The sequence below is a fragment of the Coregonus lavaretus genome (assembly GCF_964263955.1).
Source record: "Coregonus lavaretus genome assembly, contig: HAP1_SCAFFOLD_6073, whole genome shotgun sequence".
Lineage (NCBI taxonomy): Eukaryota > Metazoa > Chordata > Actinopteri > Salmoniformes > Salmonidae > Coregonus > Coregonus lavaretus.
The window spans coordinates 331-24,754 of NW_028166472.1; the positions used below are offsets into that span (position 1 = coordinate 331).

At 44.5% G+C, this 24,424-nt stretch overlaps 1 protein-coding gene and 1 long non-coding RNA gene across 2 annotated transcripts; both read left to right on the forward strand.

Annotated features, from left to right (window-relative positions):
• Positions 1–275: 275 nt before the first annotated feature.
• LOC311114668 (tripeptidyl-peptidase 2-like) lies at positions 276–9,015 on the forward strand (the record flags this gene model as incomplete). The annotated part of the gene is made up of 4 exons (XM_084189908.1): positions 276–381; positions 1,929–2,059; positions 8,821–8,947; positions 8,998–9,015. Exons 2-4 carry the CDS (start codon positions 1,938–1,940, stop codon positions 9,013–9,015), a joined length of 267 nt encoding a protein of 88 aa, XP_084046034.1. The 5' UTR covers positions 276–381; positions 1,929–1,937.
• A 49-nt stretch (positions 9,016–9,064) lies between these two features.
• LOC311114669 lies at positions 9,065–11,435 on the forward strand. Its single transcript, XR_014611137.1, has 4 exons — positions 9,065–9,184; positions 9,324–9,443; positions 9,643–10,675; positions 10,998–11,435. It is a non-coding gene; the product is annotated as an uncharacterized lncRNA (long non-coding RNA).
• The last annotated feature ends 12,989 nt before the right edge of the window (positions 11,436–24,424 follow it).

Here is a 24,424-nt window from a genome sequence, read left to right on the forward strand (position 1 = left end):
TCTCTCTCTCTGTCTCTGTCTCTGTCTCTGTCTCTGTCTCTCTCCCTCTCTCTCTCTGTCTCCTGCCTCTCTCTCTCTCTCTCTCTCTCTCTCTCTCTCTCTCTCTCTCTCTCTCTGTCTCTCTCTGTCTCTCTCTGTCTCTCTCTGTCTCTCTCTGTCTCTGTCTCTGTCTCTGTCTCTGTCTCTGTCTCTGTCTCTGTCGTCTCTCTCTCTCTCTCTCTCTCTCGCCCTCTCTCTCTCTCCCTCATCTCTCTCCCCCTCCCCCTCTCTCCCTCCCTCCCCAGGTTAGACACCAGCTCCCTGTATGATGAACTGAAGGAGAACTTCTCTTCTTACCTGCCACTGCATGTTCAGAGGCTGCACCAGCTGGACTCTGAGAAGGTACACACACTATCTGCTGTCGATTAGTCATGTCTAACCCTGTACTCTCTCTGCTGTCGATTAGTCGCGTCTAACCCTGTACTCTCTCTGCTGTTGATTAGTCGCGTCTAACCCTGTGCTCTCTCTGCTGTCGATTAGTCGCGTCTAACCCTGTACTCTCTGCTGTTGATTAGTCGCGTCTAACCCTGTACTCTCTCTGCTGTCGATTAGTCGCGTCTAACCCTGAGCTCTCTCTGCTGTCGATTAGTCCGCGTCTAATCCTGTACTCTCTCTGCTGTCGATTAGTCGCGTCTAACCCTGAGCTCTCTCTGCTGTCGATTAGTCGCGTCTAATCCTGTACTCTCTCTGCTGTCGATTAGTCGCGTCTAACCCTGTACTCTCTCTGCTGTCGATTTGTCGCGTCTAACCCTGAGCTCTCTCTGCTGTCGATTAGTCGCGTCTAACCCTGTACTCTCTCTGCTGTCGATTAGTCGCGTCTAACCCTGAGCTCTCTCTGCTGTTGATTAGTCATGTCTAACCCTGTACTCTCTCTGCTGTCGATTAGTCGCGTCTAACCCTGTACTCTCTCTGCTGTCGATTAGTCGCGTCTAACCCTGAGCTCTCTCTGCTGTCGATTAGTCATGTCTAACCCTGTACTCTCTCTGCTGTCGATTAGTCATGTCTAACCCTGAGCTCTCTCTGCTGTCGATTAGTCATGTCTAACCCTGAGCTCTCTCTGCTGTCGATTAGTCATGTCTAACCCTGTACTCTCTCTGCTGTCGATTAGTCATGTCTAACCCTGTACTCTCTCTGCTGTCGATTAGTCATGTCTAACCCTGAGCTCTCTCTGCTGTCGATTAGTCGCGTCTAACCCTGAGCTCTCTCTGCTGTTGATTAGTCGCGTCTAACCCTGAGCTCTCTCTGCTGTCGATTAGTCGCGTCTAACCCTGAGCTCTCTCTGCTGTTGATTAGTCGCGTCTAACCCTGAGCTCTCTCTGCTGTCGATTAGTCGCGTCTAACCCTGTACTCTCTATCTGCTGTTGATTAGTCGCGTCTAACCCTGAGCTCTCTCTGCTGTTGATTAGTCGCGTCTAACCCTGTACTCTCTCTGCTGTCGATTAGTCGCGTCTAACCCTGAGCTCTCTCTGCTGTCGATTAGTCGCGTCTAACCCTGAGCTCTCTCTGCTGTCGATTAGTCCTGTCTAACCCTGAGCTCTCTCTGCTGTCGATTAGTCGCGTCTAACCCTGAGCTCTCTCTGCTATCGATTAGTCGCGTCCAACCCTGTACTCTCTCTCTGCTGTCGATTAGTCCTGTCTAACCCTGAGCTCTCTCTGCTGTTGATTAGTCGCGTCTAACCCTGTGCTCTCTCTGCTATCGATTAGTCGCGTCTAACCCTGTACTCTCTCTCTGCTGTCGATTAGTCGCGTCTAACCCTGTACTCTCTCTCTGCTGTTGATTAGTCGCGTCTAACCCTGTACTCTCTCTGCTGTCGATTAGTCGCGTCTAACCCTGTACTCTCTCTGCTGTTGATTAGTCGTGTCTAACCCTGTACTCTCTCGCTCTGTAGGAGCGTTTGATGCGCCTGGGTGACATCGTGACGGCCTCTGACATGGTTCTGTCTCGGATTGACCAGACTGCCCTGGCGGTCTACCTCACCATAAAGACCGACCCTCGCCCCGACGCTGCCACCATCAAGAGGTACACCACTAAGTCTTAGATCGTGTCCCAAATGGCACCCTATCCCCTATATAGTGCACTACTTTAGACCAGAGCCCTATGACACCCTATTCCCTATATAGTGCACTACTTTAGACCAGAGCCCTATGACACCCTATTCCCTATATAGTACACTACTTTAGACCAGAGCCCTATGACACCCTATTCCCTATATAGTACACTACTTTAGACCAGAGCCCTATGACACCCTATTCCCTATATAGTGCACTACTTTAGACCAGAGCCCTATGGCACCCTATTCCCTATATAGTGCACTACTTTAGACCAGAGCCCTATGACACCCTATTCCCTATATAGTACACTACTTTAGACCAGAGCCCTATGGCACCCTATTCCCTATATAGTGCACTACTTTAGACCAGAGCCCTATGACACCCTATTCCCTATATAGTACACTACTTTAGACCAGAGCCCTATGATACCCTATTCCCTATATAGTGCACTACTTTAGACCAGAGCCCTATGACACCCTATATAGTGCACTACTTTAGACCAGAGCCCTATGACACCCTATTCCCTATATAGTGCACTACTTTAGACCAGAGCCCTATGACACCCTATTCCCTATATAGTACACTACTTTAGACCAGAGCCCTATGACACCCTATTCCCTATATAGTGCACTACTTTAGACCAGAGCCCTATGACACCCTATTCCTTATATAGTACACTACTTTAGACCAGAGCCCTATGGCACCCTATTCCCTATATAGTGCACTACTTTAGACCAGAGCCCTATGACACCCTATTCCCTATATAGTACACTACTTTAGACCAGAGCCCTATGCCACCCTATTCCCTATATAGTGCACTACTTTAGACCAGAGCCCTATGACACCCTATTCCCTATATAGTACACTACTTTAGACCAGAGCCCTATGACACCCTATTCCCTATATAGTGCACTACTTTAGACCAGAGCCCTATGACACCCTATTCCCTATATAGTACACTACTTTAGACCAGAGCCCTATGACACCCTATTCCCTATATAGTACACTACTTTAGACCAGAGCCCTATGACACCCTATTCCCTATATAGTACACTACTTTAGACCAGAGCCCTATGACACCCTATTCCCTATATAGTGCACTACTTTAGACCAGAGCCCTATGACACCCTATTCCCTATATAGTACACTACTTTAGACCAGAGCCCTATGACACCCTATTCCCTATATAGTGCACTACTTTAGACCAGAGCCCTATGACACCCTATTCCCTATATAGTGCACTACTTTAGACCAGAGCCCTATGACACCCTATTCCCTATATAGTACACTACTTTAGACCAGAGCCCTATGACACCCTATTCCTTATATAGTACACTACTTTAGACCAGAGCCCTATGGCACCCTATTCCCTATATAGTGCACTACTTTAGACCAGAGCCCTATGACACCCTATTCCCTATATAGTACACTACTTTAGACCAGAGCCCTATGACACCCTATTCCCTATATAGTGCACTACTTTAGACCAGAGCCCTATGACACCCTATTCCCTATATAGTGCACTACTTTAGACCAGAGCCCTATGACACCCTATTCCCTATATAGTACACTACTTTAGACCAGAGCCCTATGACACCCTATTCCCTATATAGTGCACTACTTTAGACCAGAGCCCTATGACACCCTATTCCCTATATAGTACACTACTTTAGACCAGAGCCCTATGACACCCTATTCCCTATATAGTGCACTGCTTTAGACCAGAGCCCTATGACACCCTATTCCCTATATAGTACACTACTTTAGACCAGAGCCCTATGACACCCTATTCCCTATATAGTGCACTACTTTAGACCAGAGCCCTATGACACCCTATTCCCTATATAGTGCACTACTTTAGACCAGAGCCCTATGACACCCTATTCCCTATATAGTGCACTACTTTAGACCAGAGCCCTATGACACCCTATTCCCTATATAGTGCACTACTTTAGACCAGAGCCCTATGACACCCTATTCCCTATATAGTGCACTACTTTAGACCAGAGCCCTATGACACCCTATTCCCTATATAGTGCACTACTTTAGACCAGAGCCCTATGACACCCTATTCCCTATATAGTGCACTACTTTAGACCAGAGCCCTATGACACCCTATTCCCTATATAGTGCACTACTTTAGACCAGAGCCCTATGACACCCTATTCCCTATATAGTGCACTACTTTAGACCAGAGCCCTATGACACCCTATTCCCTGTATAGTGCACTACTTTAGACCAGAGCCCTATGACACCCTATTCCCTATATAGTGCACTACTTTAGACCAGAGCCATATGACACCATATTCCCTATATAGTGCACTACTTTAGACCAGAGCCCTATGACACCCTATTCCCTATATAGTGCACTACTTTAGACCAGGGCTCTATGGCACCCTATTCCCTATATAGTACACTACTTTAGACCAGAGCCCTATGACACCCTATTCCCTATATAGTGGACTACTTTAGACCAGAGCCCTATGACACCCTATCCCCTATATAGTGCACTACTTTAGACCAGAGCCCTATGACACCCTATTCCCTATATAGTACACTACTTTAGACCAGAGCCCTATGGCACCCTATTCCCTATATAGTACACTACTTTAGACCAGAGCCCTATGACACCCTATTCCCTATATAGTGCACTACTTTAGACCAGAGCCCTATGACACCCTATTCCCTATATAGTACACTACTTTAGACCAGAGCCCTATGACACCCTATTCCCTATATAGTGCACTACTTTAGACCAGAGCCCTATGACACCCTATTCCCTATATAGTGCACTACTTTAGACCAGAGCCCTATGGCACCCTATTCCCTATATAGTGCACTACTTTAGACCAGAGCCCTATGACACCCTATTCCCTATATAGTACACTACTTTAGACCAGAGCCCTATGACACCCTATTCCCTATATAGTGCACTACTTTAGACCAGAGCCCTATGACACCCTATATAGTGCACTACTTTAGACCAGAGTCCTATGACACCCTATTCCCTATATAGTGCACTACTTTAGACCAGAGCCCTATGACACCCTATTCCCTATATAGTACACTACTTTAGACCAGAGCCCTATGACACCCTATTCCCTATATAGTGCACTACTTTAGACCAGAGCCCTATGACACCCTATTCCCTATATAGTACACTACTTTAGACCAGAGCCCTATGGCACCCTATTCCCTATATAGTGCACTACTTTAGACCAGAGCCCTATGACACCCTATTCCCTATATAGTACACTACTTTAGACCAGAGCCCTATGCCACCCTATTCCCTATATAGTGCACTACTTTAGACCAGAGCCCTATGACACCCTATTCCCTATATAGTACACTACTTTAGACCAGAGCCCTATGACACCCTATTCCCTATATAGTGCACTACTTTAGACCAGAGCCCTATGACACCCTATTCCCTATATAGTACACTACTTTAGACCAGAGCCCTATGACACCCTATTCCCTATATAGTACACTACTTTAGACCAGAGCCCTATGACACCCTATTCCCTATATAGTACACTACTTTAGACCAGAGCCCTATGACACCCTATTCCCTATATAGTGCACTACTTTAGACCAGAGCCCTATGACACCCTATTCCCTATATAGTACACTACTTTAGACCAGAGCCCTATGACACCCTATTCCCTATATAGTGCACTACTTTAGACCAGAGCCCTATGACACCCTATTCCCTATATAGTGCACTACTTTAGACCAGAGCCCTATGACACCCTATTCCCTATATAGTACACTACTTTAGACCAGAGCCCTATGACACCCTATTCCCTATATAGTACACTACTTTAGACCAGAGCCCTATGGCACCCTATTCCCTATATAGTGCACTACTTTAGACCAGAGCCCTATGACACCCTATTCCCTATATAGTACACTACTTTAGACCAGAGCCCTATGACACCCTATTCCCTATATAGTGCACTACTTTAGACCAGAGCCCTATGACACCCTATTCCCTGTATAGTGCACTACTTTAGACCAGAGCCCTATGACACCCTATTCCCTATATAGTACACTACTTTAGACCAGAGCCCTATGACACCCTATTCCCTATATAGTGCACTGCTTTAGACCAGAGCCCTATGACACCCTATTCCCTATATAGTACACTACTTTAGACCAGAGCCCTATGACACCCTATTCCCTATATAGTGCACTACTTTAGACCAGAGCCCTATGACACCCTATTCCCTATATAGTGCACTACTTTAGACCAGAGCCCTATGACACCCTATTCCCTATATAGTGCACTACTTTAGACCAGAGCCCTATGACACCCTATTCCCTATATAGTGCACTACTTTAGACCAGAGCCCTATGACACCCTATTCCCTATATAGTGCACTACTTTAGACCAGAGCCCTATGACACCCTATTCCCTATATAGTGCACTACTTTAGACCAGAGCCCTATGACACCCTATTCCCTATATAGTGCACTACTTTAGACCAGAGCCCTATGACACCCTATTCCCTATATAGTGCACTACTTTAGACCAGAGCCCTATGACACCCTATTCCCTATATAGTGCACTACTTTAGACCAGAGCCCTATGACACCCTATTCCCTATATAGTGCACTACTTTAGACCAGAGCCCTATGACACCCTATTCCCTATATAGTGCACTACTTTAGACCAGAGCCCTATGACACCCTATTCCCTATATAGTACACTACTTTAGACCAGAGCCCTATGACACCCTATTCCCTATATAGTGCACTACTTTAGACCAGAGCCCTATGACACCCTATTCCCTATATAGTGCACTACTTTAGACCAGAGCCCTATGACACCCTATTCCCTATATAGTGCACTACTTTAGACCAGAGCCCTATGACACCCTATTCCCTATATAGTACACTACTTTAGACCAGAGCCCTATGACACCCTATTCCCTATATAGTGCACTACTTTAGACCAGAGCCCTATGACACCCTATTCCCTATATAGTGCACTACTTTAGACCAGAGTCCTATGACACCCTATTCCCTATATAGTGCACTACTTTAGACCAGAGCCCTATGACACCCTATTCCCTATATAGTACACTACTTTAGACCAGAGCCCTATGACACCCTATTCCCTATATAGTACACTACTTTAGACCAGAGCCCTATGACACCCTATTCCCTATATAGTGCACTACTTTAGACCAGAGCCCTATGACACCCTATTCCCTATATAGTGCACTTCTTTAGACCAGAGCCCTATGACACCCTATTCCCTATATAGTGCACTACTTTAGACCAGAGCCCTATGACACCCTATTCCCTATATAGTGCACTACTTTAGACCAGAGCCCTATGACACCCTATTCCCTATATAGTGCACTACTTTAGACCAGAGCCCTATGACACCCTATTCCCTATATAGTGCACTACTTTAGACCAGAGCTCTATGACACCCTATTCCCTATATAGCGCACTACTTTAGACCAGAGCCCTATGACACCCTATTCCCTATATAGCGCACTACTTTAGACCAGAGCCCTATGACACCCTATTCCCTATATAGTGCACTACTTTAGACCAGAGCCCTATGACACCCTATTCCCTATATAGTACACTACTTTAGACCAGAGCCCTATGACACCCTATTCCCTATATAGTACACTACTTTAGACCAGAGCCCTATGACACCCTATTCCCTATATAGTGCACTACTTTAGACCAGAGCCCTATGACACCCTATTCCCTATATAGTGCACTACTTTAGACCAGAGCCCTATGACACCCTATTCCCTATATAGTGCACTACTTTAGACCAGAGCCCTATGACACCCTATTCCCTATATAGTGCACTACTTTAGACCAGAGCCCTATGACACCCTATTCCCTATATAGTGCACTACTTTAGACCAGAGCCCTATGACACCCTATTCCCTATATAGTGCACTACTTTAGACCAGAGCCCTATGACACCCTATTCCCTATATAGTGCACTACTTTAGACCAGAGCCCTATGACACCCTATTCCCTATATAGTACACTACTTTAGACCAGAGCCCTATGACACCCTATTCCCTATATAGTGCACTACTTTAGACCAGAGCCCTATGACACCCTATTCCCTATATAGTGCACTACTTTAGACCAGAGCCCTATGACACCCTATTCCCTATATAGTGCACTACTTTAGACCAGAGCCCTATGACACCCTATTCCCTATATAGTACACTACTTTAGACCAGAGCCCTATGACACCCTATTCCCTATATAGTGCACTACTTTAGACCAGAGCCCTATGACACCCTATTCCCTATATAGTGCACTACTTTAGACCAGAGTCCTATGACACCCTATTCCCTATATAGTGCACTACTTTAGACCAGAGCCCTATGACACCCTATTCCCTATATAGTACACTACTTTAGACCAGAGCCCTATGACACCCTATTCCCTATATAGTACACTACTTTAGACCAGAGCCCTATGACACCCTATTCCCTATATAGTGCACTACTTTAGACCAGAGCCCTATGACACCCTATTCCCTATATAGTACACTACTTTAGACCAGAGCCCTGTGGGGAATAGGCTGCCATTTTGGACGCACCCTTAGACAGTCCGGTTCCAACCAGTTGTCAGTCCTTTCATATCCTTTAACCTTTATCTAATTTCTAGTGTAATAGAGAATTTGTAAGGCATTTTATATCAAATATAACTGTATGTTTCTGTGTGTCCCTACAGTGACATGGAGAAGCAGAAATCCTCCCTGCTGGACGCTCTGTGCAGGAAGGGCTGTGCCCTGGCTGACCTGGTGCTGCTACCGGCTACACCCCAGGACGGGGCTGGGGAGGCTGGGGAGGCTGGGGAGGCTGGGGGAGCTAGGGAGGCTGGGGAGGCTGGGGAGGCTGGGGAGGCTAGGGAGGCTGGGGAGGCTAGGGAGGCTGGGGAGGCTGGGGAGGCTAGGGAGGGGGGTGGAGACCGGGGAGACACTGGGGCTGGAGAGGGGGAGGTGACCAGCTCTGACGACGCCCAACAGGGCAGGGCCAAAGACTTGACCGACACCTTCTGGGAGCTGCAGAAGTGGGTGGAGCTAACTGACTCTAAGGTGAGGAGGCGTGGCTAGCTGTTTCCTTGTTTGGTTTCGGGTGGATGAAATGGCAACAGTAACCTTACATGTGAATCCATCAATCATCAATCTCTCTCCCCCCCCCAATGTTTGATGGTTTGATCCCCTCCCCCTCTAGGTGTTGACGTTCTCCTACAAACATGCACTAGTGAATAAGATGTACGGCAGAGCCCTGAAGTACGCCTCCAAGATCGCAGAAGACAAACCCAGTAAAGACAACTTGAAGAACTGCATCCAGGTCAGAAAGAGAGTCCAACTACCTGACAGATCTTCTATCTGTTAAGACTTAAACTAGCAGTTTTCTTATAGCATTTTTTACTGTGTCTGGTAGCACACTTGAACATAAGAGCCTTAAAGCTCAGAGACATTCGCATAGCAGCCTTTCTGGAGACGGTCTACTTCCTGTATTGTGACATCACGTCCTGTGTTTGTTTCAGCTAATGCGGTCCTTGGGATGGATGCACTGTGCCGCTTTCACAGAGAACTGGCTGCCCATCATGTATCCTGCCGACTACACTCCCTTCTAGACTCACGGTTACACACACACACACACACACACACACACACACACACACACACACACACACACACAGTCATGGATTGACCTCACAAACATAAACACACATCTGAAAACAGTCAGCGTTTTTTTTTACCAAGTCGGACTGAATGCCTCAACAATCTGCCCTCTCTCTCTCTCTCTCTCTCTCAACGTGAATGATTTCAACCCAGCCACGTTTCAGATCTTTCTTGTGAAACCCTCCACTTGTTGCTCAGTTGTAGATAGAAATGTGATGTACAGAACGGCTTGGATTGTTTGTTTCTGGAATGTTTTTGATCTTTTTTTTACGTTACATTTCTTTAATTTTTTCAACGTTGTGACTGTTTCACCCTCCTGAATGAACCCCGGCTGTAGAAATGTATATTCATGCATCATAATACACATTATAAAGAGGCAATATTACTTCTCATGCTATTGTTCTCCCTGATGTATTTTAAATGTACGGATGTCTTTTTAGAGTAAACCTGTTTTTGGTTTGGAAGCTGATCATTTGACTTGAGATGGGGCGGCAGGCAGGTAGCTTTAGTGGTTAAGAGCGTTGTGCCCTAGTAACCGAAAGGTCGCTGGTTCTAATCCCCCCCGAGCCGACTAGGTGAAAAATCTGCCGACGTGCCCTTGAGCAAGGCACTTAACCCTAATTGCTCCTGTAAGTCGCTCTGGATAAGAGCGTCTGCTAAAATGACTAATATGTAAATGTACTCTGTAGGATACATCTACCAACTGAGTTACAGAGGACGGATGTCTTTTAGAGTAAACCTGTTTTGTTTTGCTGATGTCAAATTCAACCCCCTTTTGTTGTTGTTGTTGTTGTTGTTGTTGTTGTTGTTTTTGTCCATTATCCCTGTGCGTCTTTTTTGGAATCCCTGGAAAGAGCCTCCATCATTGTCAGGATTACAGTGATCCTGTCCTAGGTTTGTTTGACCTCTTTCACTCCTCCTCCCTCCCTCCCTCCCTCCCTCCCTCCCTCCCTCCCTCCCTCTCTTCCCCCCCCCTCCCTCCCTCCCTCCCTCCCTCCCTCCCTCCCTCCCTCTCTCCCTCCCTCTCTCCCTCCCTCTCTCTCTCCCTCCCTCCCTCCCTCCCTCCCTCCCCTCTCCCTCCTTTCCTTCTCTGTACTGTAAATAAAGGGTTTTAGGGGTTTTAGTTTCGGTCTGAAGTTCAGGGTTCAGCGATCTCATTCTGTCTTCTCCTTGCCAATGACAGTGTCCTAATGGCCTTAACTTTTATCAACCACAGGACCGTCCGCACCTCCCCAACACTGACTCCAGATCTGTCAGAACAACCTCTAATATCGCTCTGGTTGCCTCCCAAACAGCACCCTGTTCCCCATATAGTGCACTTCTTTTTTTACTAGAGCCCTATGGGGGGGGGGGGGTTGAAAGTAGTGCACTATATAGGGAACAGGCTGGTATTTGGGAGGCAACCTATCCGTTCTCTCTGCTGGTGTCAAAATAATATTGATGGATGTCTTGTATTTATATTACAACTAAAACCTTTAGTCCATCAATGACAATATTTTACGGAATGTATTAAGATGTTAAGGAAATGTACCTTAGTATTATTTTATAACCGTATTCTTCCTCGGCGACATATGGAAAAGTTCCAACACGCTGTTTTGTTATCACACAGTAACTGTCATGGAATTATGTCACAACTGAATAAAAAAAGATTTGGAAGAATTAATTGTATGAGTGTGTTTATGTAGTTATCAGATCCACCAATCGAATGCTTAGGACTTCCTATATCCATAACACATTATTATTTGACCGTAGAAACTGGAACAAGACAGCAAAGTGCAACACATTATAATATCAATCCAAACTTTCCAAGTACATGTTTTAAAGAAAAGGAAAAATATGAAGTATTACATCGTGGAACCCACTTTAGTTTCTGTGTTGTATGTGGGACATACTTTGGGAGACGGACCGTTGCTAGACAATAGTCCGACGCGATTGAGAGGAGAGAAACAAGGACTCCTGAAACTTCAAGCAAGCAAGCAATGTTACTAACTAGTTGGTTGAAGCAGTTTAAAGTGTAACTAGTGAATTGTGAATATATGAACAGTTAGTGCAGGATGTCATGTAAAAATCTTACCAGCATGAAATAGTTCCCAATCGTTCTGGTCGTGTTCTGATAGTGACGTCGCGTTGTAAAATTTGACGGGTTACCTCTTTCTGCCTGTCGGCTGCAATCCTTACGCTGAGCGACTGCTATCGTTACGCTGAGAGACTATCGTTACGCTGAGAGACTGCTATCGTTACGCTGAGAGACTATCCTTACGCTGAGCGACTGCTATCGTTACGCTGAGAGACTGCTATCGTTACGCTGAGAGACTATCGTTACGCTGAGAGACTGCTATCGTTACGCTGAGAGACTATCGTTACGCTGAGAGACTGCTATCGTTACGCTGAGAGACTATCGTTACGCTGAGAGACTGCTATCGTTACGCTGAGAGACTGCTATCGTTACGCTGAGAGACTATCGTTACGCTGAGAGACTATCGTTACGCTGAGAGACTGCTATCGTTACGCTGAGACTATCGTTACGTAGAGAGACTGCTATCGTTATGCTGAGAGACTGCTATCGTTATGCTGAGAGACTGCTATCGTTATGATGAGAGACTGCTATCGTTATGCTGAGAGACTGCTATCGTTACGCAGAGAGACTGCTATCGTTACGCTGAGAGACTGCTATCGTTACGCTGAGAGACTGCTATCGTTACGCTGAGAGACTGCGATCATTACGCTGAGAGACTATCGTTACGCTGAGAGACTGCTATCGTTACGCAGAGAGACTGCTATCCTTACGCTGAGAGACTGCTATCGTTACGCAGAGATACTGCTATCGTTACGCAGAGAGACTGCTATCGTTATGCAGAGAGACTGCTATCGTTACGCAATGAGACTGCTATCGTTACGCAGAGAGACTGCTATCGTTACGCTGAGAGACTGCTATCGTTACGCTGAGAGACTGCTATCGTTACGCTGAGAGTCTGCTATCGTTACGCAGAGAGACTGCTATCGTTACGCAGAGAGACTGCTATCGTTACGCTGAGAGACTGCTATCGTTACGCTGAGAGACTGCTATCGTTACGCTGAGAGACTGCTATCGTTACGCTGAGTTGACTGCTATACTATGCTGAGAGACTGCTATCATTATGCTGAGAGACTGTAAAAGATGAATTGCTAAAGTAAGCTAGTAGTGATTAGGGACTGTTTCCCATTTTAAATTGAGGAGGATGAATTTGGTTGTCTGTTTTCTAAAGGAACTGTATCTAGCCAACTGGGACAGCCAACAGCCCACATTGTGAAAGTTTCTCTGTGCGCCTTTATGGCTATGTGGGAAGCTAATCAACTTCAAGATCGCCGTCTTGATTTAGCTCTGCATTAAATAAGCAGCCTATTTTGCATTTAAACCAAATATAATCTCAGCGACTGTTCAAACAATAAACCAAACAACATTGTTGCCTTCATTAGAATCCCCCCAAAAATGTATTTTGATTAGAAGTGATAATATTATTCTAGGCTATTTTAAAATGTAAAAACAGATAGCCATGTGCTTTTTTGTTGTTGCTTTGACTAAAATGGACATTCTATTTTTAGCTGGTATGGGAATACATTGAATCAACATTTCAAATCAGGGTAAGGTTGTAGGTTACACTGGCAAGTAGAACAATATTTGCCAGGGCATATTATTTAATTCTAAATCAGATTATTTCATCTGGAGATGTGTGAAGCTAAAAGGATAGCTAGCTTGCAGTGTTCAACCAACGATATATTTATAACGGTCTGTGGTTTAGCCAACTTGAAGATGTGTGAAGCTAAAAGGATAGCTAGCTTGCAGTGTTTAGCCAACTTGCTAGCAAGGGAAGACGAGAGCCTCTTTATTTGCTTTCACCACAAATGAGAAGACAACAAGAACCTCTGTCGCCCCCTTGTGAATGTTGCTATTTGGGAGTCTGGACCGGCGAGGTATTAAGCTTACCATATGCTTCCCAGTTGAAACAGTTTGTGTATATACTATGACTACATTATGTGACGTTTTGGTTCGTTTTGGTGTTCTGCAGGGGGGTTTTCGGCTGTTCGAACACACATATTTTCTTGAGGCTTGTCGAAGTTCGGTAGCTGAAGTCGCCACCCATTCATTGGTTATTGTTCAATGAACTGTTTGTTATCATTAAACGACAGACGACTAGTTTTCATGCAAATATTTATTCTTTATCCTAGTTAAGGGATATTTATTCTTTATCCTAGTTAAGGGATATTTATTCTTTATCCTAGTTAAGGGATATTTATTCTTTATCCTAGTTAAGGGATATTTAATTGTATAGTCCAAAATACTGTGTGGGTATATTCTTTAGGGGTATATTCCTACTAGGTGGAGGCACTGCGCTATTTTATTTATGGTCATGTCCACACCTCACACTCATTTCCACATGCTGCCTACTGACAGACCACATAGTCTAATACTGCCGGACACCTAGATACTAGGTCCAACACTGATTGGGACTCAGGTCCCTCAGAAGAGAGGGTTACAACAATATCAATTCAAAGTACATGAATCAACTAAGTAAACAATAAACCATTACATTATAGTAAGTAGTAAAGTACAAATCAAACATCGGCATGGCAACCCTCAGCAGTGCATCAATATCCATTATTATTAAACAAGATGGCTGCCTTCAGTCATTTCGCAGAGGAAGAACAGACAGGGGAGTCTTGGTTGCATTTGGCGTAGTCGGCAGGGCGGCGACAGTTCCTGTGTCTTCCCTAACCACTACCTTTTACACATGGCCTTGAAGATCTTGACCTCTCCCATCTCAGCCAGTAGTGTGATGTTAAAGGTGTTTTGGAAGTCCTCAGTGAAGCTCAAGTCTGTCTTGTAGTACAAACCTTTCTATCCAGTCATATCCAGGGAACATGGGCTGGTATCATGCTATCCTGCTGGGGATCTCCCCGGCTCCTCTGCACAGGAATGGAACAATCCACTCAGTCAATCTATAATGGGGATGGATCATACCATTGCTATTTCCTGGGGGTGTACTGACAATGGTAGACCTGTGTTCTTGAACGATTGAGTTTGAGTATCTAGGCATTCATCTAGGCATTAGACTACCCAGTCTCTGTTTCCATCCATGACCCAATCTCTGTTTCCATCCATTACCCAGTCTCTGTTTCCAACCATTACCCAGTCTCTGTTTCCATCCATTACCCAGTCTCTGTTTCCATCCATTACCCAGTCTCTGTTTCCATCCATTACCCAGTCTCTGTTTCCATCCATGACCCAGTCTCTGTTTCCATCCATTACCCAGTCTCTGTTTCCATCCATGACCCAGTCTCTGTTTCCATCCATTACCCAGTATATGTTTCCATCCATGACCCAGTCTCTGTTTCCATCCATGACCCAGTCTCTGTTTCCATCCATTACCCAGTCTCTGTTTCCATCCATTACCCAGTCTCTGTTTCCATCCATTACCCAGTCTCTGTTTCCATCCATTACCCAGTCTCTGTTTCCATCCATTACCCAGTTTCCATCCATTACCCAGTATATGTTTCCATCCATTACCCAGTCTCTGTTTCCATCCATTACCCAGTCTCTGTTTCCATCCATTACCCAGTCTCTGTTTCCATCCATTACCAAGTATATGTTTCCATCCATTACCCAGTCTCTGTTTCCATCCATTACCCAGTATATGTTTCCATCCATTACCCAGTCTCTGTTTCCATCCATGACCCAGTCTCTGTTTCCATCCATTACCCAGTCTCTGTTTCCATCCATTACCCAGTCTCTGTTTCCATCCATTACCCAGTCTCTGTTTCCATCCATTACCCAGTCTCTGTTTCCATCCATTACCCAGTCTCTGTTTCCATCCATTACCCAGTTTCCATCCATTACCCAGTATATGTTTCCATCCATTACCCAGTCTCTGTTTTTTATTTATTTTTTTATTTCACCTTTATTTAACCAGGTAAGCCAGTTGAGAACAGGTTCTCATTTACAACTGCGACCTGGCCAAGATAAAGCAAAGTAGTGCAATAAAAACAACACAGAGTTACATATGGGGTAAAAAAAACAAAGTCAGAAATACAACAGAAAATATATATACAGTGTGTGCAAATGTAGCAAGTTATGGAGGTAAGGCAATAAATAGGCTATAGTGCAGAATAATTACAATAGTATTAACACTGGAATGCTAGATGTGCAAGAGATGATGTGCAAATAGAGATACTGGGGTGCAAAAGAGCAAAATAAATAACAATATAGGGATGAGGTAGTTGGGTGGGCTAATTTCAGATGGGCTGTGTACAGGTGCAGTGATCGGTAAGGTGCTCTGACAACTGATGCTTAAAGTTATTGAGGGAGATAAGAGTCTCCAGCTTCAGAGATTTTTGCAATTCGTTCCAGTCATTGGCAGCAGAGAACTGGAAGGAATGGCGGCCAAAGGAGGTGTTGGCTTTGGGAATGACCAGTGAGATATACCTGCTGGAGTGCAGACTACGGGTGGGTGCTGCTATGGTGACCAATGAGCTAAGATAAGGCGGGGATTTGCCTAGCAGTGATTTATAGATGGCCTGGAGCCAGTGGGTTTGACGACGAACATGTAGTGAGGACCAGCCAACAAGAGCGTACAGGTCACAGTGGTGGGTAGTGTATGGGGCTTTGGAGACAAAACGGATGGCACTGTGATAGACTACATCCAATTTGCTGAGTAGAGTGTTGGAGGCTATTTTGTAAATGACATCGCCGAAGTCAAGGATCGGTAGGATAGTCAGTTTTACGAGGGCAAGTTTGGCAGCATGAGTGAAGGAGGCTTTGTTGCGAAATAGGAAGCCGATTCTAGATTTAACTTTGGATTGGAGATTCTTTATGTGAGTCTGGAAGTTGAGTTTACAGTCTAACCAGACACCTAGATATTTGTAGTTGTCCACATACTCTAGGTCAGACCCGTCGAGAGTGGTGATTCTAGTCGGGTGGGCGGGTGCTAGCAGCGTTCGATTGAAAAGCATGCATTTAGTTTTACTAGTGTTTAAGAGCAGTTGAAGGCTACTGAAGGATTGTTGTATGGCATTGAAGCTCGTTTGGAGGTTTGTTAACACAGTGTCCAATGAAGGGCCAGATGTATACAAAATGGTGTCGTCTGCGTAGAGGTGGATCTGAGAGTCACCAGCAGCAAGAGCGACATCATTGATATACACGGAGAAAAGTGTCGGCCCAAGAATTGAACCCTGTGGCACCCCCATAGAGACTGCCATAGGTCCAGACAACAGGCCCTCCGATTTGACACACTGAACTCTATCTGAGAAGTAGTTGGTGAACCAGGCGAGGCAGTCATTTGAGAAACCAAGGCTATTTAGTCTGCCAATAAGAATGCGGTGGTTGACAGAGTTGAAAGCCTTGGCCAGGTCGATGAAGACGGCTGCACAGTACTGTCTATTATCAATCGTGGTTATAATATCGTTTAGGACCTTGAGCGTGGCTGAAGTGCACCCGTGACCAGCTCGGAAACCGGATTGCATAGCGGAGAAGGTACGGTGGTATTCGAAATGGTCGGTGATCTGTTTGTTAACTTGGCTTTCGAATACTTTCGAAAGGCAGGGCAGGATGGATATAGGTCTGTAGCAGTTTGGATCTAGAGTGTCACCCCCTTTGAAGAGGGGGATGACCGCGGCAGCTTTCCAATCTCTGGGGATCTCAGACGTTATGAAAGAGAGGTTGAACAGACTAGTAATAGGGGTTGCGACAATTTCGGCGGCTAGTTTTAGAAAGAAAGGGTCCAGATTGTCTAGCCCAGCTGATTTGTAGGGGTCCAGATTTTGCAGCGCTTTCAAAACATCAGCTGTCTGAATTTGTGTGAAGGAGAAGCGGGGGGGGCATGGGCAAGTTGCAGCAGAGGGTGCAGAGTTGGTGGCCGGGTTAGTGGTAGCCAGATGGAAAGCATGGCCAGCTGTAGCAAAATGCTTGTTGAAATTCTCGATTATTGTAGATTTATCGGTGGTGATAGTGTTTCCTAGCCTCAGTGCAGTGGGCAGCTGGGAGGAAGTGCTCTTATTCTCCATGGACTTTACAGTGTCCCAAAACTTTTTGGAGTTAGTGCTACAGGATGCAAATTTCTGTTTGAAAAAGTTAGCCTTTGCTTTCCTGACTGCTTGTGTATATTGGTTCCTAACTTCCCTGAAAAGTTGCATATCGCGGGGGCTATTTGATGCTAATGCTGTACGCCACAGGATGTTTTTGTGCTGGTCAAGGGCAGTCAAGTCTGAGGAGAACCAGGGGCTATATCGGTTCTTAGTTCTGTATTTTTTGAATGGGGCATGTTTATTTAAGATTGAGAGGAAATTACTTTTAAGGAACAACCAGGCATCCTCTACTGACGGAATGAGATCTATATCCATCCAGGATACCTGGGCCAGGTCAATTAGGAAGGCCTCCTCGCTAAAGTGTTTTAGGGAGCGTTTGACAGTGATGAGGGGTGGTCGTTTGACCGCAGACCCGTTACGGACGCAGGCAATAAGGCAGTGATCGCTGAGATCCTGGTTGAAGACAGCTGAGGTGTATTTAGAGGGTATGTTAGTCAGGATGATATCTATGAGGGTACCCATGTTTAAGGATTTAGGGTTGTACCTGGTAGGTTCGTTGATAATTTGCGTGAGGTTGAGGGCATCTAGCTTGGATTGTAGGATGGCTGGGGTATTAAGCATATCCCAATTTAGGTCACCAAGCAGTACAAACTCAGAGGATAAATGGGGGGCAATCAATTCACATATGGTGTCCAGGGCACAGCTGGGGGCTGAGGGGGGTCTGTAGCAAGCGGCAACAGTGAGAGACTTATTTCTGGAAAGGTGGATTTTTAGAAGTCGAAGCTCAAACTGTTTGGGCACAGACCTGGATAGTATGATAGAGCTCTGCAGGCTATCTCTACAGTAGATTGCAACTCCACCCCCTTTGGCAGTTCTATCTAGACGGAAAATGTTATAGTTGGGGATGGAAATTTCAGAATTTTTGGTGGCCTTCCTGAGCCAGGATTCAGACGCTGCTAGAACATCAGGGTTGGCAGAGTGTGCTAACACAGTGAATATCTCAAACTTAGGAAGTAGACTTCTGATATTTATGTGCAAGAAACCAAGACTTTTGCGATTACAGAAGTCATCAAATGATAGCTCCTGGGGAGTAGGAGTGATACTGGGGGCTACAGGCCCTGGGTTAGCCTCTACATCACCAGAGGAACAGAGGAGGACTAGAATAAGGATACGGCTAAAGGCTTTAAGAACTGGTCTTCTAGTGCGTTGGGTACATAGAATAAAGGGGGCAGATTTCCGGGTGTTATAGAAAAGATTCAGGGCATTATGTACAGACAAGGATATGGAAGGATATGAGTAAAGTGGAGGTAAACCTAAGCGTTGGGTAACAATGAAAGAGATAGTATCTCTAGAGGCATCAATTGAGTCGGTCTCTGAGTGTATGGGCGGAGGGACAAAGGAGCTAACTAAGGCAGGTTTAGCTAGGCTGGGGGGTCTACAGTGATATAGTACAATTAGAAATAACCGAAACAACAATAAACTAACCATGTTTGGGCTGAGGCTAAACATAAACAGGATGTAGTACCGTAAAAAGGAACAGTCCAGCAGATATCAGCTGTATAGCTGAGTTATCATAAGGTCCGGTGGTGAAGCGCTAGTGAGTAAGAGGCCACGGCTAGCGTGTGCTACGTCCGTTTTGTTGTAGCCAGCTGGTAGCGATGAATCCGGAGTTAAAGGTCCAGTGAATTCAGTGATTCCGGCGGAAAAACTGATATGTTCTGGGTCGATAACGCGCTGTGCAGACTGGCCGAATATCCGGTGATCAATGTCCAGTGATTAAAAATTAATCCCGCGGAAAAAAAATCCAATATTCTGGGTGCAACACCGCTAGCTGTGGCTAATAGCAAGTAGCTAGTTCAGTAGCTAGTTCAGTTTAGTGAGTAAGAGGCCACGGATAACGTGTGCTAACGGGCCAGGGCTAGCAGATGGATGGAATCTTCGTGGTTAACGTCGTAACCACATCAGACGATTTCGTCGGCAGACCAGTCGTGTAGGATCGGCGGGGCTCCGTGTCAACACTAGGTGGTCCCGTCCGGTTGATAGAGAGGTAGATAGCCGGGAGATGGGCCTAGCTCGGGATGATTAGCCAGACCACAGCGTCCGTTTTGTTGTTGTTGTAGCCAGCTGGTAGCGATGAATCCGGAGTTAAAGGTCCAGAGAATCAGTGATTCCGGCAGAAAAACTGATATGTTCTGGGTCGATAACGCGCTGTGCAGACTGGCCGAATATCCGGTGATCAATGTCCAGTGATTAAAATTAATCCCGCGGAAAAAAATCCAATGATCTGGGTGAAACACCGCTAGCTGTGGCTAATAGCAAGTAGCTAGTTAGCTGGCTAGCTAGTTTCAACTGGAGATTCTAGATTCTAGATAAAAGGTAAGTCAATAATAGAATCCGTTCCACATTGAGTGAGGCGGGTTGAAGGAAAGTATATTTTGTAGAAGGATGAAAAGTCTGATAGGGAAATATGTACGAAAAATACAAAAAAACAGGGTATTTACAGGCTATTTACAGACACACGACAGAAACAGGACTGCACTACTTCGCCATCTTGGATCACATTACCCAGTCTCTGTTTCTATCCATTACCCAGTCTCTGTTTCCATCCATTACCCAGTCTCTGTTTCCATCCATTACCCAGTTTCCATCCATTACCCAGTATATGTTTCCATCCATTACCCAGTCTCTGTTTCCATCCATGACCCAGTCTCTGTTTCCATCCATTACCCAGTCTCTGTTTCCATCCATTACCCAGTCTCTGTTTCCATCCATTACCCAGTCTCTGTTTCCATCCATTACCCAGTCTCTGTTTCCATCCATTACCCAGTCTCTGTTTCCATCCATTACCCAGTTTCCATCCATTACCCAGTCTCTGTTTCCATCCATTACCCAGTCTCTGTTTCCATCCATTACCCAGTCTCTGTTTCCATCCATGACCCAGTCTCTGTTTCCATCCATGACCCAGTCTCTGTTTCCATTCATTACCCAGTCTCTGTTTCCATCCATTACCCAGTCTCTGTTTCCATCCATGACCCAGTCTCTGTTTCCATCCATGACCCAGTCTCTGTTTCCATCCATTACCCAGTCTCTGTTTCCATCCATTACCCAGTCTCTGTTTCCATCCATTACCCAGTCTCTGTTTCCATCCATTACCCAGTCTCTGTTTCCATCCATTACCCAGTCTCTGTTTCCATCCATTACCCAGTCTCTGTTTCCATCCATGACCCAGTCTCTGTTTCCATCCATGACCCAGTCTCTGTTTCCATCCATGACCCAGTCTCTGTTTCCATCCATTACCCAGTCTCTGTTTCCATCCATTACCCAGTCTCTGTTTCCATCCATTACCCAGTCTCTGTTTCCATCCATTACCCAGTCTCTGTTTCCATCCATTACCCAGTCTCTGTTTCCATCCATTACCCAGTCTCTGTTTCCATCCATGACCCAGTCTCTGTTTCCATCCATGACCCAGTCTCTGTTTCCATCCATGACCCAGTCTCTGTTTCCATCCATGACCCAGTCTCTGTTTCCATCCATGACCCAGTCTCTGTTTCCATCCATGACCCAGTCTCTGTTTCCATCCATTACCCAGTCTCTGTTTCCATCCATGACCCAGTCTCTGTTTCCTTCCATGACCCAGTCTCTGTTTCCATCCATGACCCAGTCTCTGTTTCCATCCATGACCCAGTCTCTGTTTCCATCCATGACCCAGTCTCTGTTTCCATCCATTACCCAGTCTCTGTTTCCATCCATTACCCAGTCTCTGTTTCCATCCATGACCCAGTCTCTGTTTCCATCCATGACCCAGTCTCTGTTTCCATCCATGACCCAATCTCTCTTTACAAGCGGCAAGTGTAATAGGTATTTGGAAACAGTGCTGGGGAGAGATGCACACACACACACACACACACACACACACACACACACACAGTATTACCCAGTCTCTGTTTGCAATTAAGTAATCCCAGTTTTTAAATAGAAGTTTGGCAGAGAGTTGTTGCATCAAATTATGCTAGGTGTATTTCTGTATTTTCTGGTAAGAGTGTCACGATCGTTGAACGGAGTAGACCAAGGCGCAGCGTGAGATTTGTACATCTTATTTAATTAAGTGCACACACAATAAACAAAACAACAAACGATACGTGAAGTCCACGGTACAAACACAAAACCAACTGGAACAAGATCCCACAACTATTGTGGGAAAACAGCCTGTTTAAATGTGGTTCCCAATCAGAGACAACCAGCCACAGCTGACACTCGTTGCCTCTGATTGAGAACCACACTGGCCAACATAGAAATAGAACACATATAATTAAACATAGAAACAAAACACATAGAATCTACACACCCTGGCTCAACATATAGAGTCCCCAGAGCCAGGGTGTGACAAAGAGCAGGTATTTCTAGTGAGTGTTTTTACAGCAGCATGCTGTTTAGAGATGGATAACAACGCATACACAATGGAATGTTTTATTATATTTCACCAGGTGGATTTGCATGGAGAGAGATGTGCTTTGGGGAATACGAGTGCATAAGCATTGTGCCATTTATTATGGAGGAAGATAAATGGGGAATTTAACATCTAACCTCCATTAGAAACTGTTTTGATTGTGTCACTGTTTGGCCTGGATTTGAGAAGTTGGCCTGGATACGCCAGCTCTCGGGTTTCTGACATGACCGTTAAAACCAAATCTCATCCCGTCTGAAACCCCTTTTGTCGGAGGTCCTTGGTATGCCCCTGCCTCTGCCCTAAATAGCTCAGTATGAGGGGGTCTGATGAGGGTATGTATAATGAGGGGGTGTGACTGAGACTGACAGGACAAAAGGAGATGGCTGGTTCACAGGGAGAGGAAGTGATGTCAGTGTCTGATTCTGTTGTGGTATTGTTGTACTGTGACCCTTTATCCTTGTTTTGACTTGGTAACCAATAGCAAGCCATTTCTAGACTTAACCGAACATAGAGGGCAGAGGTTGCAGGGTAAACTGATTCAAATGGCAGCTTGGAGGCAACCCCCATACAAGTATGTTGTTTGATAGGTTGTTTTTCTGACCAGATCAGTTTATACAGTATCTCTCTCTCTGTCATATATCTGATTGGTCTCTCTAAGGACTAGATTCAATCAGATCAAGTGTTAGCCCGGCGATAGCCGACACCTGTTAAGATGGGAGTGTCGCCTTGTTAACTTTAAAAAAGCGGAAGTTGCGTCACAGGCTCCCTTTCCGTTTCCCCTGAAAACTGGAACTTCTGGTTGTTGGGACTCAGCGGAACCTCCTATTGGCCTAACCCTAACCCTATTGGCCTAACCCTAACCCTAACCCTAACCCTATTGTCCTGATCCAGGTGTAGACTACGTCTCAGATTTCCTGTATTCAAACTTGTAAACAAGGCTGCATGGGATTTATCTTAATGCGACTCCGTGCAGCCAATGGCAATGTCCGATTTAGTTTAATGCCGGGAGCCACTTGTGGATTTGACAGCTACAATGCAGTTCCACCTCCAACACAAGAACAACCACTATGGGTTAACATCGGCGACCTTTTCAAGCTAGCTGTGGAGAGTGAGCTTAAGGTACGCTTTTAACTCAGTTACACTTTAGTGTTTAACGGCCACGTATGGAAAATACCAACATGCTATTTTGTTATTATTGTAACTGTAATGGAATTATGTCACAAATGGGGAAAATAATTCTGAATAAAATATTTGGTAGAATAATTTTATACCACTGTGAGTTACTGTAGTTATCAGGTTCACCAGTAGACTACTAACTATCATCATTATTATCATTATTATTATTACTATCATTATTATTACTATCATTATTATTACTATCATCATTATTACTATCATCATTATTACTATCATCATTATTACTATCATCATTATTATTATTATTATTACTATCATTATTATTACTATCATTATTATTACTATCATCATTATTACTATCATTATTATTACTATCATCATTATTACTATCATTATTATTACTATCATCATTATTACTATCATCATTATTACTATCATTATTATTACTATCATCATTATTACTATCATCATTATTACTATCATTATTATTACTATCATTATTATTACTATCATCATTATTACTATCATCATTATTACTATCATCATTATTACTATCATCATTATTATTATTATTATTACTATCATCATTATTGCTATCATCATTATTACTATCATCATTATTACTATCATCATTATTATTATCATTATTATTATTATTACTATCATCATTATTACTATCATCATTATTACTATCATCATTATTACTATCATTATTATTATCATTATTATTATTATTATTATTATTATTATTATTATTATTATTTGACCATACGAACTGAAACAAGACAGCAAAGTGCATACATTTTAATATTAATATCAATACAAACTATCCAAGTACATGTGTAAAAACTAAGTAAACAATAAACCACTACATATAGTAGGTAAGTAGTAAGTACAAATCGATCATCAACAACTGACAACGTCAGCAGTCCATCAATGTCCAGTATTATTACCCAAGATGGCCGCCTTCTGCCTTCAAGCATTTCTCAGAGGGAGAAGAA